This window comes from Podarcis pityusensis, assembly GCF_964106645.2.
Source record: "Podarcis pityusensis genome assembly, chromosome: 6".
In the NCBI taxonomy this organism is placed as follows: Eukaryota; Metazoa; Chordata; class Lepidosauria; order Squamata; family Lacertidae; genus Podarcis; species Podarcis pityusensis.
The window spans coordinates 54044877-54058200 of NC_138030.1; the positions used below are offsets into that span (position 1 = coordinate 54044877).

The window sequence follows — 13324 nt, forward strand, 5'->3', positions numbered from 1 at the left end:
CCTTGTGTTTTTAGTGTTCCTAAATGCTTAGCTTTGGAGCATTTACTTGATGTTCTTCCTGCACACTTTTTCCAGAGTGACATTTAGCTCCAGAGAGCACAAAGGGTGAGAAGATTTCTCTGTGGCTAAAACCTCCCCCTTAATGCTGATTAGTCAGCTCTAAGATGATGGAGATAGAGACCCTGCTGAAGAAATAGTAACAGGTATTTGACCTCCCAGACCCACCCCCCAAACCAGACCACTACACCTCTGTTTATAGCACATTTGAGAGGGTAGAATGCATGAACAGATTTTAACTTGTCCATTCATTTGCAGGACCATTGGAACTGAAATATATGCAGCTCTCGAGGAAGGAGAAATCAGACAATCTGATGAAACCACAGGACATGTTCCATGTTCTATAAAATATCTGAGTAGTCTGGGAAACATATAGATGCCCCTTGCCCAACTAAGTCCTATATATGATGTATACAGTTTGATGTTAAACTGATCCATGGTTCCATTTTCTTGTTCAGTGTGGCTGGACTGTCACAGATCAAGAAAGAGAGTTGAAGGGCCGTGTGACTGAGTTGTTTAAAAAAGGAATTTAGTATGTTACTTTCCCCTCTCTACTTTCTCTCCCTTGCCCCCGTTATTTTATAACTTATTTCTGTGATTAGGGAGAAAGGGAGCATAGTGCAAGCATAAAACAGCCCATTTACAAGCACCCCAGAAAATGAGTGGAGTTTTATTATACCTCTCAACTGCATGCTGCGAAAGGAGCTTTCGTTTCACACACAACTCACAGCTGGCTGCAGGAAGTTTAAAGTTCATGCAAAGTTTTGTTCAAATGTGTAAATCTCCTTAAGCACAGGTTATTCCCCACCACCACCTTGCTAAATGTTCGAAAAGCTAAGATCCTGGGTTGTAGGTGGCTTACAAGGCAGCTCCACCGTGACCCAATAATATTTATTTATTTATTTATTGAATTTATGGCCTGTCCTTAACCCAAAGGTCCCTGGGCAACTTACATAAAAATATATAATGCAATACCTAAAAACTACAGTAAATATAAAGCATTAGCAGGAATGCTTCAGTACAGAAGAGGGGGTAGAATCAGCTAAAAACATCAACTCACCCCACCCCACAAAAGCATTGGGAAGGCTTTTTGGTTAAATGTGAAACAATGTATGGCTTTGGGGAATGAGAAACTTAGGCTGCATCCATGTTTGTTGAGCATTCATCCTGCTTTCTTTGCAAAGTTTGTGGTAAGACATTGTTGGCAATATATTAAGCTTTCGTTCCAATTGAGATTATGTAAGTTTAGTCATACATGTTATGACTTGTAGAATCAGTTGGCCCATAACTTGTCAAAAAGTTAAGAAAACTCCTTCCCCGTTCAGTTGAGATTAAAGTTTAAAGTGCTTATTGTAGCAAGACATAAGACAAATCTAAACACACCAACTACTATAATACAGTTCTTCTGATCTTAGAACTAAAGAAACAAGTATACAAAGAGATCCACTAGCACTTTACCATGCCAGCTCACACTGATTTGTAAAACCCACAGACAGCACCGCCACAACCACCACAGACTGCAATGCAGTCTTGACTTTTATACCAGTCTCTACGCGTACGCACATTTCTGAGGTAAAGTGAGAGTGGCTGAGTCAGGACTTTCAGCCTTGTACTCTTGCTAGGCGACTCAGTGCACCTGGTGCTCTATCTCTAAACAAGATAACAAGATTCAAACATGGGAGGTGTGCTAGCTCAAGACATAGACCAAGCCACTAGCGCATTTTCACTTATTTAAAATTATAGCAACAAAGCATGTGTTCACCCACATTTTTCCATTACAGTGGTACCTTGGTTCTCAAATGCCTTGGTTCTCAAACACCAAAAACCTGGAAGTAAGTGCTCCAGTTTCCAAAGGTTTTTCGGAATCCAAACGTCCGATGAGGCTGTTGGCTATTGTTTCTGGGGTGCTTGCACCAATCAGAAGCCATGCCTTGGTTTTCGAACATTTCAGAAATCAAACGGACTTCTGGAATGGATTAAGTTCTAGAACCAAGTTTGGGGTGTGTGCATCAAACCCACATTAATCACACAGCCTGAATTTCCCTGTATATGATGGAATCCCATCTGAAAATAGCAGCCACCTGGAAGTGAAAACATATCTTTGTCACATAGCATGGCTGCAAAGTTTTTTTACCTTACCTTTTCACTAAGGTATACACACAAACACACACACCCCGATTTGAGGAGATACATAACAAGGTATCAATTCACTACCCTTGAAGATCTTAGTACTCTTAAATTTTATTGATAGTGATTACTTCACAGTAAATCTCATTAAACTCACTGGGGCCTTCTAGTGTGTACACATAGGATTGCACATTGTTGGAGTGTTTGTAAATATTTAATTTTATCCAGTGCAGAGACCTGAATAAATGGGTGGATTACCGTGCCTTCTTACCCTATTCTGTAAGTCATGTTGTTTGAAACTTTTAAAACCCTCCTTTTATGATATAGTACAGATATCTGAAAAGGCATGCACTGTTTTAAAACACCACTAAAATTCTGAACAGCAGTGTCATCTTTTTAATTTTAACCTGGATAACACGTCATGAAGAGGACTGTGGTCCATGGACACTTATGCCATAATACTTTTGTTGGTTCTTAAAGTGCCACCATACACTTAGTTATTTTTATTTTTGTTCTAAGTGGTAAATTAGGATGTGTCTTATCACCTTCATGTTGTTTTCAGTTTCAGTGAGAAATTAGTTTTTTCCCATGGATCAGGGACATCTGAAACAAATTACCAGGCCGACTTCCCACTAGGACTTTCTTCTCATAGCTTTTTTTTGCACCTACAGGAGATGTGGAATGTTTCAATCTTGAATTAGTTAAGCGAAGGCTGTAGCTATCTTTTCTTCTTGGATTGGATTCAAGTCTTCAGTCATATCTCTGTGTTTATTTGTACTATTAAATACAGGGCATTCTTGCATTTTTCTCACATGCTTATGCTACTTTATAAATCTACAAGATTTTGAAAAATATTACAGCATGTACTGCTGTTTGATCTGTTCTTGCGATAGAACGGATTTCACACAGTGCAGCCATATTCTGGGGAACATTTTTGTTCAATGCACTCAGCTATGCATGTTCCCCCAGCCCAAAATCACACAGTCATAGTGCACATAGATGGTCAAGGATGCAGAGAGAGCCAAGACATTTTCCCCTCATTAATCCCATATTGGGGTTGATAAAACATCCTTGGAAAACAAAAAGGGAAATCCATTTTTTTTTAAAAAAAAGCAAATAGACCAGTTGAGAAACTGATAAATATGCACTAATGGATTTTTAACGGGATAATAAAGGCACCTGAGAACATGTAGCAATCTCATGTTATAATGTTTTTTTCTTTTTCTTTTTACATATTTATGAAATTGGACGTGAACTTACAAGAGTGGTGGGGAGAAAGAATGTAAGGGAAATCATATGAAGTCAGACTTCTGCAATCTTAATGTGATGTCAGACCTGATAAAACTGAAAACAAAAGTCAAAGTATTGTATATGGACAATACTTGAAATGCACCTCAAACTGATTTCGTTCAATATTTCTCAGATCACAAGGCAAGTTAGGAAATGAACACTTATCAACAGAATGGCCGCCGAGAATGTTTTTAAAAATATACAAAGCTGATCTTCTTTAAGTATTTTATGATAGAAATAGCGAAAATAACTGTTTCCCAGCTGAGAATTACTTTATTATACTCACAGATGGCTCTCTCTATTAAGGATAGTTTGTGATGCTTCACCTTGTTGCCTAGGCACTGCTTTAAATGAAGGATATATAATTGTATTCAAAGAGTGTCTTACACCTGAGATGCCAAGTCAACAAAGAGGGAGTGTGGAAACAACAATATTAAACACAGTTATTGTGAGTTCTTGCAGGGAACATTTTTTCAAAAAAAGACCTGGGTGACCCACTCTGAAAATGTGTCATTTGCAAATCTTGACTTACCTTTCTCATGCTGAAGCAATCAATGCACCTGAGGTTAATGTATCTCGGTAAATATTGACAAGAGGAGCACAAGGAAGTAGACAGATTCTTTTTTTAATGGCACTTTGGATTCATTTCTGAATGACAACAGTGCAACAGTTAGCATATATTTGTTGTAGTTTCACATTCAATTTATTGCTCCCCCTGAAACGTGGAATGGGTTAAATTGAGTTTAGTCATAGGTTTAGTTGAAAACAAGTCTGCATGCTGCATTAGATTCTCTGGTCTACCATTGGTCCCCAGCCTGCATAAACTATTTGAGGGAGCTCAGAGATGAAGTACTGATGATGCAAGAGAAGGTCAGTTATTTAAGCAAGGCTGTTAGACAAGGACAATTGATCACGTCTTGGGCGCAGACCTCAAGTAAGCAAGTTCTCCTAACCACACTGATCACGAGAAATTGTGTGCATTTACAGCACATAGTTAAGTTATGGAATCGACTAGATGGAATGATAGCCATCAATTTAAATGGCCTTTAGAAGGTATTAGGCAAATTCATTGAGGCATCACAGGCAACTGCTTGGCCACTGTGAGAACAGGATGCTGGACTAGATGGGCCATTGGCCTGAGCCAGCAGGGTCTTCTTCTGTTCTTATAATCTTATCAATGGCTCCTAGTCATGATGACTTTATATTACCTCCAGGATCACAGGCAACATACTGTGAATGCCAGTTTCTGGGGAGCACAAGTGAGAAGAGAGCCTTGTGCTCAGGTTCTGCTTACTGGCTTCTCACGAGGTATCTGCTTGGCCACTCTGAAATTGAGATGCTGGATTAGATGGGCCTTTGGAAGAGTGCCCATTGAATCAGACTACACCTTTCCCCACCTTCCCTTCTTCCCAGTGATCAGGATACTTAAATTGCACTTCAAATATAAATATTTTGTGTTTTGGTTCATATGTTGATTCAAAAAGTGTGAAGTTGATATTTTCTCATTAAAATGCAACAAAATTGAATTTATTCCCAATCTTTACATGTGCTTTTCTTCTTCTTAAATGACACCAGGTGGGAGGCCAAAACAGAGTGGGATTTGGGTGTTGGAATTGCTTTCTCCACACTGGAAAGCAAATGGAACCTTTGGGGGAGAGTGGCAGGTTTCAGGAGGATACTTGTTAGAGAAACGCTGCAGTGACAATGGCGCATCATGTATTCCCTGCACTATGATTCCAGTCATGATCTCTCTCAATTGCTATTTTAAAATGAACACAAAAAATCATAAGGATCATGCCTAATAATGCAACATCTGGAATGTTAAATCCATGTAGTTAAACACAGGGTTTGTAACTTATGGGGTGCAGCAGGTACTGTAATTGTCTCAATACTCTGAGACACAATTTTGCATCTGGATCTGCACCCTTCCTCCTTCAAACCTGGTTGGTGGACCTCAGGTTTCAAGTAAAGGGTGTGGAGGAATGTAGATCACACAATCCAGAGGCCTTCCCATTCCTGTCCTAAGGAGCTGAAAGTTGTCCACTAACTTTGTGTGGGTCATCATATGGAACAGTGTTACTATCCCATTTAAGGTGCTATCCTAAGCACACTTACCTGAGAGTAACTGGACTCAGTGTGAATGACTTCAGGATTGCACTGCAATCCTATATATATATTGATTGGATTTCATTGGTTGGACATTCTTTGCTGTTATATTCTAAAGACACTCTATGAATGTAAGTGCCCAGGTCCAAGAATGAGGATTTGCAATGCATGTTTCAGTACGTGGCTCAAACAGCAAATATTATGTAAGATGAGTGACTCCTTGCTAACACAAACATCTCCGATCTTCCAGCAAGCAATGTAGAAATATGCATCAATAGGGGCACTATTTCCGAGGGGCCAAGCTCACTTACCCCCCTTGGAATTTTTTTTTTTTTTTTGAGGGAGGGATGGCAGCAGCAGCAGGCCGAGTTCAAGACAGAGGAACTGCCAGCCATTGAACTTGTGCCTATGCCACATTCGGCTCTGTCCTTGGCTCCTCCCGACATTGTGACTGTGACCCCCCCAATCTTCAGCACAAGTTGGCGCCTCTGTGCATCAACCTATGCTTGAGATTTTCTCTGCGGTACAGATCTATGTATCTAATAGTATCTAATAGTATCCTCTTTTAAACAATCCAAAGTTAGTTTCAAATTAGTTTCAATTTTCAGTTACTTTTACTCCTTTTCAAAGCAGCCGGAGACAGTAGAAACAATGTATTTCTCTTATTTAACTAGCTGTCAATGAACATTCTAAACTCTGTCAATGAACATTCCAAAAGACGTCAGTCCTACTAGCAGCCCGTTTCCAGGGTCAGAGCGGCGGTGTTTTAAGTCTCTTCGCTCTCTCCCGTGGGCATATTCAATCCGCAACTTCCCCCTCTCTTCTCCTGCCTCCAAGAGGGGGTTTAATGTTCTTTACCATTGGAAATTTGATCTTTTACAAAAGACCTTCCAGGACTCTAGCTTGCAACTTCATTGCCTCAGTCTATTTACAAAAGGGGAAGGCGGACTTCCTGTTTTGAACCTCCCCGTTACGGTGCCAAATTAAACATTTAGAAATCCAATTCTTCTGTCAGCTCTACTCATGGGTAATTACTTTAAAGTCAAATTGTCCACAGGAAAAGGTCAGCGCTCTCTGGCAACAGCTATGCGGCTTCGCTCCGTGGAAGAAGCAGATGATTCGATGCACCGTGCCGCTCACCCCACGTCGCTCCGGAGCCCCCAAAACCGGGGTTCCCCGCGAGTGGGGGAGGCGCAAAAGGTGCCCGCCGAATCCCACATTCACAGGCTTCTCCCGCCTGTGATTTTAACGGGTCTCCGCCTTCGCCGTGGCGGCCAGACCCAGATTCCCACGGAGCAGATTCCTCCCGGTCAGAGGAATTCCGCCATTACCGGAGGCGCCTCCCCGGAAGTCCGGGAAGCAGCTTTTTACATTTGTTCATTTGAGTAAAGGCTGAATGTCCACAATAAATGGATTGTGCTTCTGTTTATTCAGTAAGCAGGGAAAGTCATGTGTAAAAGGGACAGCTGATTGCTAAACCAATTGTCTAATTTCTTGGACAAGACTGGGAAAGGAGATTAAAGGCCTATCTACACATTCAGAAGACTCATGTTGCACTGTCCTTCTGGATTGTGCATCTTCATAACGCAGGGAAGGAGGCAAACAGTAAACAGTACAGTTATATGGTTTGATATGTATGTAAATAATAGGTTGGGGCAGAACTGAATAAAGACACATGCTCCATGGAGCTGCAATGTTCTGCAAAGAAGGGCATTCCTTTAAGATAAGGACATTCCTTTAAATAATCAATATCTGGCAATCCAAGGTTTTATTGCAGCACCACAAAGGAATGTACATTGTTTTACATCCTGCCCATGTTAGCTCTTTGTCCTGGATTTTAGTTTGCCTTCAGTTGAGCAGAACTCATGTAAACATGCTCTTAACTGGAATTGAATTAACATTAAGTCATGTAGTGTAAACTAATTTGTGGATGGAAATGTAGAGCTAAAACTCTTGATTTAGCAGTCCTTGCAGCCCTTTTCTCATAAGTGTTGGTGCAAACGGATGTATCTAGGGACAGCAGTACATTTACAACTGCGTTCACATGGTCATTTTGGGTCGCATTTTCTCCATGTGAAGTAAAGGTAAAGGGACCCCTGACAATTAAGTCCAGTCGCGAACGACTCTGGGGTTGCAGTACTCATCTCGCTTTAAAGGCCGAGGGAGCCAGCGTTTGTCCGCAGACAGTTTTTCCAGGTCATGTGGCTAGCATGACTAAGCTGCTACTGGCAAAACCAGAGCAGTGCACGGAAATGCCATTTACCTTCCTGCTGGAGCGGTACCTACTTATCTACTTGCACTGCATGCTTTCGAACTGCTAGGTTGGCAGGAGCTGGGACAGAGCAATGGGAGCTCACCCCGTCGCAGGGATTCGAACCGCCAACCTTTCGATCGGCAAGCCCAAGTGGCACAGTGGTTTAACCCACGGCGCCACCCGCATGTCACCTCCATGTAATGTACACCCAGGTAAAAGGACAGCATGGAGAAAGTACTTTGTGAATTGGAAAATGTGCAGAAAACTATTGCAACCCTTTCTACACCACCCCAAAGTACCACTGTGATTATAATAATTGCTGCGAAAGTCTGCCTGTGCCCTGCCAGTTTATAAGGTACCTTCTTCATGTGATGATGGGCAAGTCCAGTATGTGCTCGTTCAGCAGCAGCAGATGTGACTGTGTGAACCAGTCCAGTGATGTGCATTAACGTGAGATTCGGGCATGTATGTGGCCATCAGGCAGTTGCAGTGAAATGGGATGCTTCTGCTCTTCCAGGTGTATTGACACCACTGCTTGCCAGCACACGATAAGGCAAGATGGTGGTGAGGGGGCATCAGGTTAGTGGCAGGGGCAGATGTATGCACATTTGTGGCTGCCGCTGGCAACCCAAGGCTCCCTTCATTAATCCCAGCTTTTATTTTAGTGGTAAATTGCATGATTTTCTTACTCTTAGGGTTGCAAAGGAAAGTTTGAAGCTTTGAAGTCTAGCAGTGGCATTCAACCAAGTAATTGTGCAAGCACAAGAATTAGAACTAATGCAATGAAATTTCCTCCCTTCCCACATGCCCTGCACCACCCCCAAATCTGCTCTGGAGGGTTGGGGACTCATGGGGGGAGGAGATGGGGAGAACATTCGATTGTGCAGGGAGACATTCACCTTAGTGAAACATTCACCTTACTGCTACAGTAGAAACCTCAGAAATAAGGGGCAGAAGGACAAATAAATGGGGATTTTCATTGAATTATTTCCAAGCCCATTTCAGGGCAGATGTTAGGTGTCACATTTGGGGATCATTTCAAACATATACAGTAGATGAAGGCCAGCACATCCGTCAGGGCTAGCTTGGACTCCTCACATGATGGCAAATTAGCAACCATATATACTCAAGTATAAGCCGACTTTTTCAGCACACTTTTTATGCTGAAAAAGCCCCCCTTGGCTTATACTCGAGTGAGGCGGGCGGTGGTGGTGGAGGGACGAGCTGCCCGAAAGGAGCCCTTTTGGGCAGCTCCCTCCTCCTCCTCTGCCTTTGCCGCTGTCAGCACCACCAGGCTGCTTGTTCTTCCTCCGCCGCTGCCACCACCACCAGGTTTGTGGTGTGGTGAACCAGCTTATACTCGAGTCAATAAATTTTCCCAGTTTTTTGTGCTAAAATTAGATTCCTTGGCTTATATTCGGGTCAGCTTATACTCGAGTACTTAATCTTTGGCTCCAGGGATTTTTCTTAAATAGCCCTCATTGTGACCATGGTTCCTATTCTTGCTGTAGACACATGGGAAAGTAATGCTGGGTCCCACAACCACCACCACCATTGCTACTAGGAATGTGAATGGAAAGCTGATTTAAGAAGCCCCAGAAAAAGTGATTCGGGAGAAGAATTTGTATTGGAAAGTTCACAATATTGTGCTATCTTACCAGAATATGAATTCAACTATTATTATTGCTGATTGAAAAGGAATATAGAAATTTTTAATTTATATATTTTTTCACTTTGGGGTTAACAAGTTTGTTAACATTTTTGCAGCAACAAAAAATAAATTTACCAATTGAATAAATACACTATTTTTCTTCTTCTTTTATATATATGAACACATATATTTTACAAAACCCCATAGCAGCATGGGAAATAAAGATCCTTCTACAAAAAGAAGATGTTAAGTCAGTGTACAAAATAAAGCTTTAGAGTTTCAAAATCATATCTGGGCAAGAGAGACGTATACCAGTTAGAGGTGCTTCTTCCATTCATTTGCTCCAGAGGCCCAGGTGAAATAGTTCATTGAGAACATACACAATCCTTCTCCTCTTTTCTGGATATTGCACTTACAAATCCTTGTTTTGTCAGGAAGGATTGAGCAGATTCAACAGCAGAGATGTCGTTGCTACACAGACAGAAAGAGTTAAGAGTGATGCCATGTTGCCGCCTATAGCTGAGCTTTTGAGATGACGACGGAATGCAAGGTCTGGCTGGGGCTGCTGGTCCAGAGGCTTTGAAAACCAAACAGAAGGGTTGACTGAGATGTAGCTGTTGGTTATCCTGATGTGAGAAGGCACGGTGGTTGTCCTAGAAGAAAACACAGAAGAGCAAGGTTACAAGGTTACATTGGATTCCATGCATACTTGCCATTGGGTTTTTAAAATGTTGCTGGGGATATTCAGTGCCAAAGGCCTAAATCTCCCCTCCCTCTATTGTCCTGAAAAGGTACAATTTTCCATATGACAAAACGCATATTCAATTGCTATGCAAATAGTGGGGCAGAGGACTTAATCCATAAACAATAGACTAGACTCAGAAAATCCTGTTGCCAAACCTGGTGTTTGGGCATATATATTGAAATGAGCATAAATAAACCTAAATACACTTGGATGAACATTGAAACCGTGGGCTTATTTCACGTAACTGATGGACGTGTGCTTACCATGGGGATTACTTGTCAGCATGCAGCAAGTTTTCCTTGAGGGATAAATTTGTAATTGAAAGGAAAAGGGACTGATAAATTGTAATGGTGAATCATGGTTCTGTGTAAATATGCCATATAATGAACCTGATTTGAATTTGGGGTTTTGTTCATACAATTTTCTGCATGTGCTTCCTATTTATTTCCAAAACAAAAGTCATCGTGTTGTGTGTTTTTTTTTTAAAAAAGACCTCAACAGATGTGGAGCCGATTCTATCAGAATATTCTCCATGTTGTTTTTGTAGTAGTTCTTGTTGTTTAAGGCTGGAGAACAACTAATTCGTGTTTCTCCTTTGGAAGAGGTCACTGTAATATTAACAGATAACCATGAATTTCATTAACGGTATTGTATCACATGAAAGTCATCAAAATCTTCAATGTGCCAGACTTCAAAGGAATTCTCACAATATTTTGAAATTGCCCATAGCCTAGCAACACAAACTATTGAACACAATTGGTACTTAGGGAATAACATGTATTCTTAATTGTGAAGGCAGGCAAATAGGTTGATTTGTTGCCTGGGTGGTGGCGAGCTGTCGGTGATACCCCTTGCAGCAGTATCCACAGTACCTACCCTGGAAATATGGGCTGTGTTGTGTTTACTGCATGGGAATGGTGTGGGAGGCTGAGGGAGCTCCATCTTGGTGGTGGCTCTCCAGGTGTGTGGGATGCTGTCACCTGTGGGATGCTGTAACCACCACCAACACAGAGCTCCCCAGTATCTCCCCACCCCCACCCCAATGCTATGTTTTGGTTCTGCAGATTTCCAGCTGCCCCTAGTTGTTCATCTCAGGGAAATACTGTGTGTTTGAAAGATGGTGTCCACCGAGAATAATCAGAGGTGGTGCTTAGGTTAATTCTTAGACAACTGCAGAGGGGAGAATGCCTTGTAAAATCCAATAACCTTTGAAGCATGCCCTTGGAGTGATTACTCCATCCTCAACCTAATGATTTAAAGATGTGAGAGTCCTTTCTGATTTGGCAACAACAAGAATTTCATCCTTATTAAAACCAGTCTGTCAGGAAACGATATATCATTCTCTGAGAAGGAAAAAAACACCCACCACCCTAACTTTAGAATTGCTATAACTGTTCAAGGTTATGTAGCTGGAAAATGGCACAGATTCTCACGAAGTGTCTGTGTGGTCCTCGGGCAGGAGATGACAACATTAACTCTTCCTTTTGCCCTCCTCCCCACTACCTCAGAAATGCTTTGATGCTTTTGTAATATTTTGGGAACATCCCTACATAATTCCATACCATGACTTACCACCACAGTCGACACAGCCTCCCTTGAAGAACCCACCCCATTTTTCATCCAAGTCCCTGGGCTGAGACAAGCCTTTCTGTGTGTGTCGTTTATTTTGCCAGCCCTTCACAGACAACCGAGGAAGAATGAATTCAATAATAGACGCAAAGCATGGATGGTAACACTGCCTCATAAAAAGGCCTGCTTGCTGTTTCTGGGCTACGCAAGCGGTGACATTTCTTGATCTTTCAGACATGAAAAGCTGCCTTCTAACAATATGACACCATGGTCTTAGGGCTTATCCATTCCTAACTTTCCTCCGCTCTTTCCAGGCATGGTCCATGATTTAAAGCTCCATGTCTGAGCACCTTTTTTTTGTTGTTGCTCTGGAGCTTTCTCACAAAAGCCCAATCTTTTAGAGCTCAGTTGGAGCAAACATCAAGCCACAGAAAATGCTAATTGATGTTTGCTCTGATGCAGCTTCAAAGAGTGGGGGTTTTGCAGGGCAAAAAAAAATCCCCAAATGCTTGGACACTGAGCATCCAAGCAGAAACTATTACCTGGAAAGCGTGTGGCAAAAGACTAGTGTGGATAAGCCCTTAATACTAGCCAAACAACATAAAGGTTAAAATACCCAATAGATTACTCCAACTCCAACTTGAAAAGGAAACGAGCTCTGACTGATTAGTGCTAGCCATCTAGGTTCTCTTGCAACCTTTAGTGTTCTGAGTACAATCCCTTTCCTACAATTTTTCTATTAATAGTGGGCAAGAGGATGTTTTTATACATCTGTGGTTTCTTCTTTAGCCACAGCTAAAGTCCAATTTGACAGCCAGAATACAGCATACACTGACACTTTCCCCTCTGATTAGGGGTGGACTTTGGTTTTTCAAATTTCAGTGGTGCCCTGTGAGGGGCCAAAAATTGCACCCCTACCTCTCACCCTCTGTTCTGCTCAATTCCCTGTCTTCCCTGTGGTGCCCCTTTGCTGGTTCCACTGCCCTAAATTTGCCTCTGCTCTCATCCATGAATTAGAAATGCTTTGGAGCAGCAGTACATACCCTCTAACATGCAGTGTTCATTAGCAGGGTGAAACCTGACAACCTTTTGGGTCTATGCTTCTTAAATACTGTAACTCTTTTTTTTTTGGTCACAATCTACCTTGAGGCCTGAATTAATACTTCGGGGGGGGGGGGGGCGGGGAAACTCATCTACATGTACTATAAACTTTCAAGGGTTTGATAAAGAAGCAGGGTATTCAGTGACAGGACAAAACTTACTGCATATACATTATAGATAACAGGAACGAGCCTAGATAATTTTAAATTATTATTAAACTTTCTCTTAAATTAGGATTCCTACCCTTGTGTTTAATCCCCGTTGACCTTTCTTGAAGTGGATATTTTTCTCTTGTGTTTTATAGTGGAGCAGGGTAGCAAGTCGTTAGCCTTCTACACATACAAACTAGATGCTAAACTATATTAAGACTTTTCAGAACTAGTTTTAAGGAACATCTGGCAAGTGAAAGCTATGGATATGGAAT

The 13324-nt window shown here is 41.7% G+C and overlaps 1 protein-coding gene across 1 annotated transcript in view; it reads right to left on the minus strand.

Annotated features, from left to right (window-relative positions):
• Window positions 1-9628: 9628 nt before the first annotated feature.
• TRABD2B (TraB domain containing 2B) overlaps window positions 9629-13324 on the minus strand; it is a 238865-nt gene continuing 235169 nt past the window's right edge. Inside the window, exon 7 of the mRNA XM_081009430.1 lies at window positions 9629-10138. Within this exon, the coding sequence (XP_080865556.1) occupies window positions 9916-10138 (223 nt within the window). The 3' untranslated portion in view covers window positions 9629-9915. The remainder of the gene's footprint in view (window positions 10139-13324) is intronic.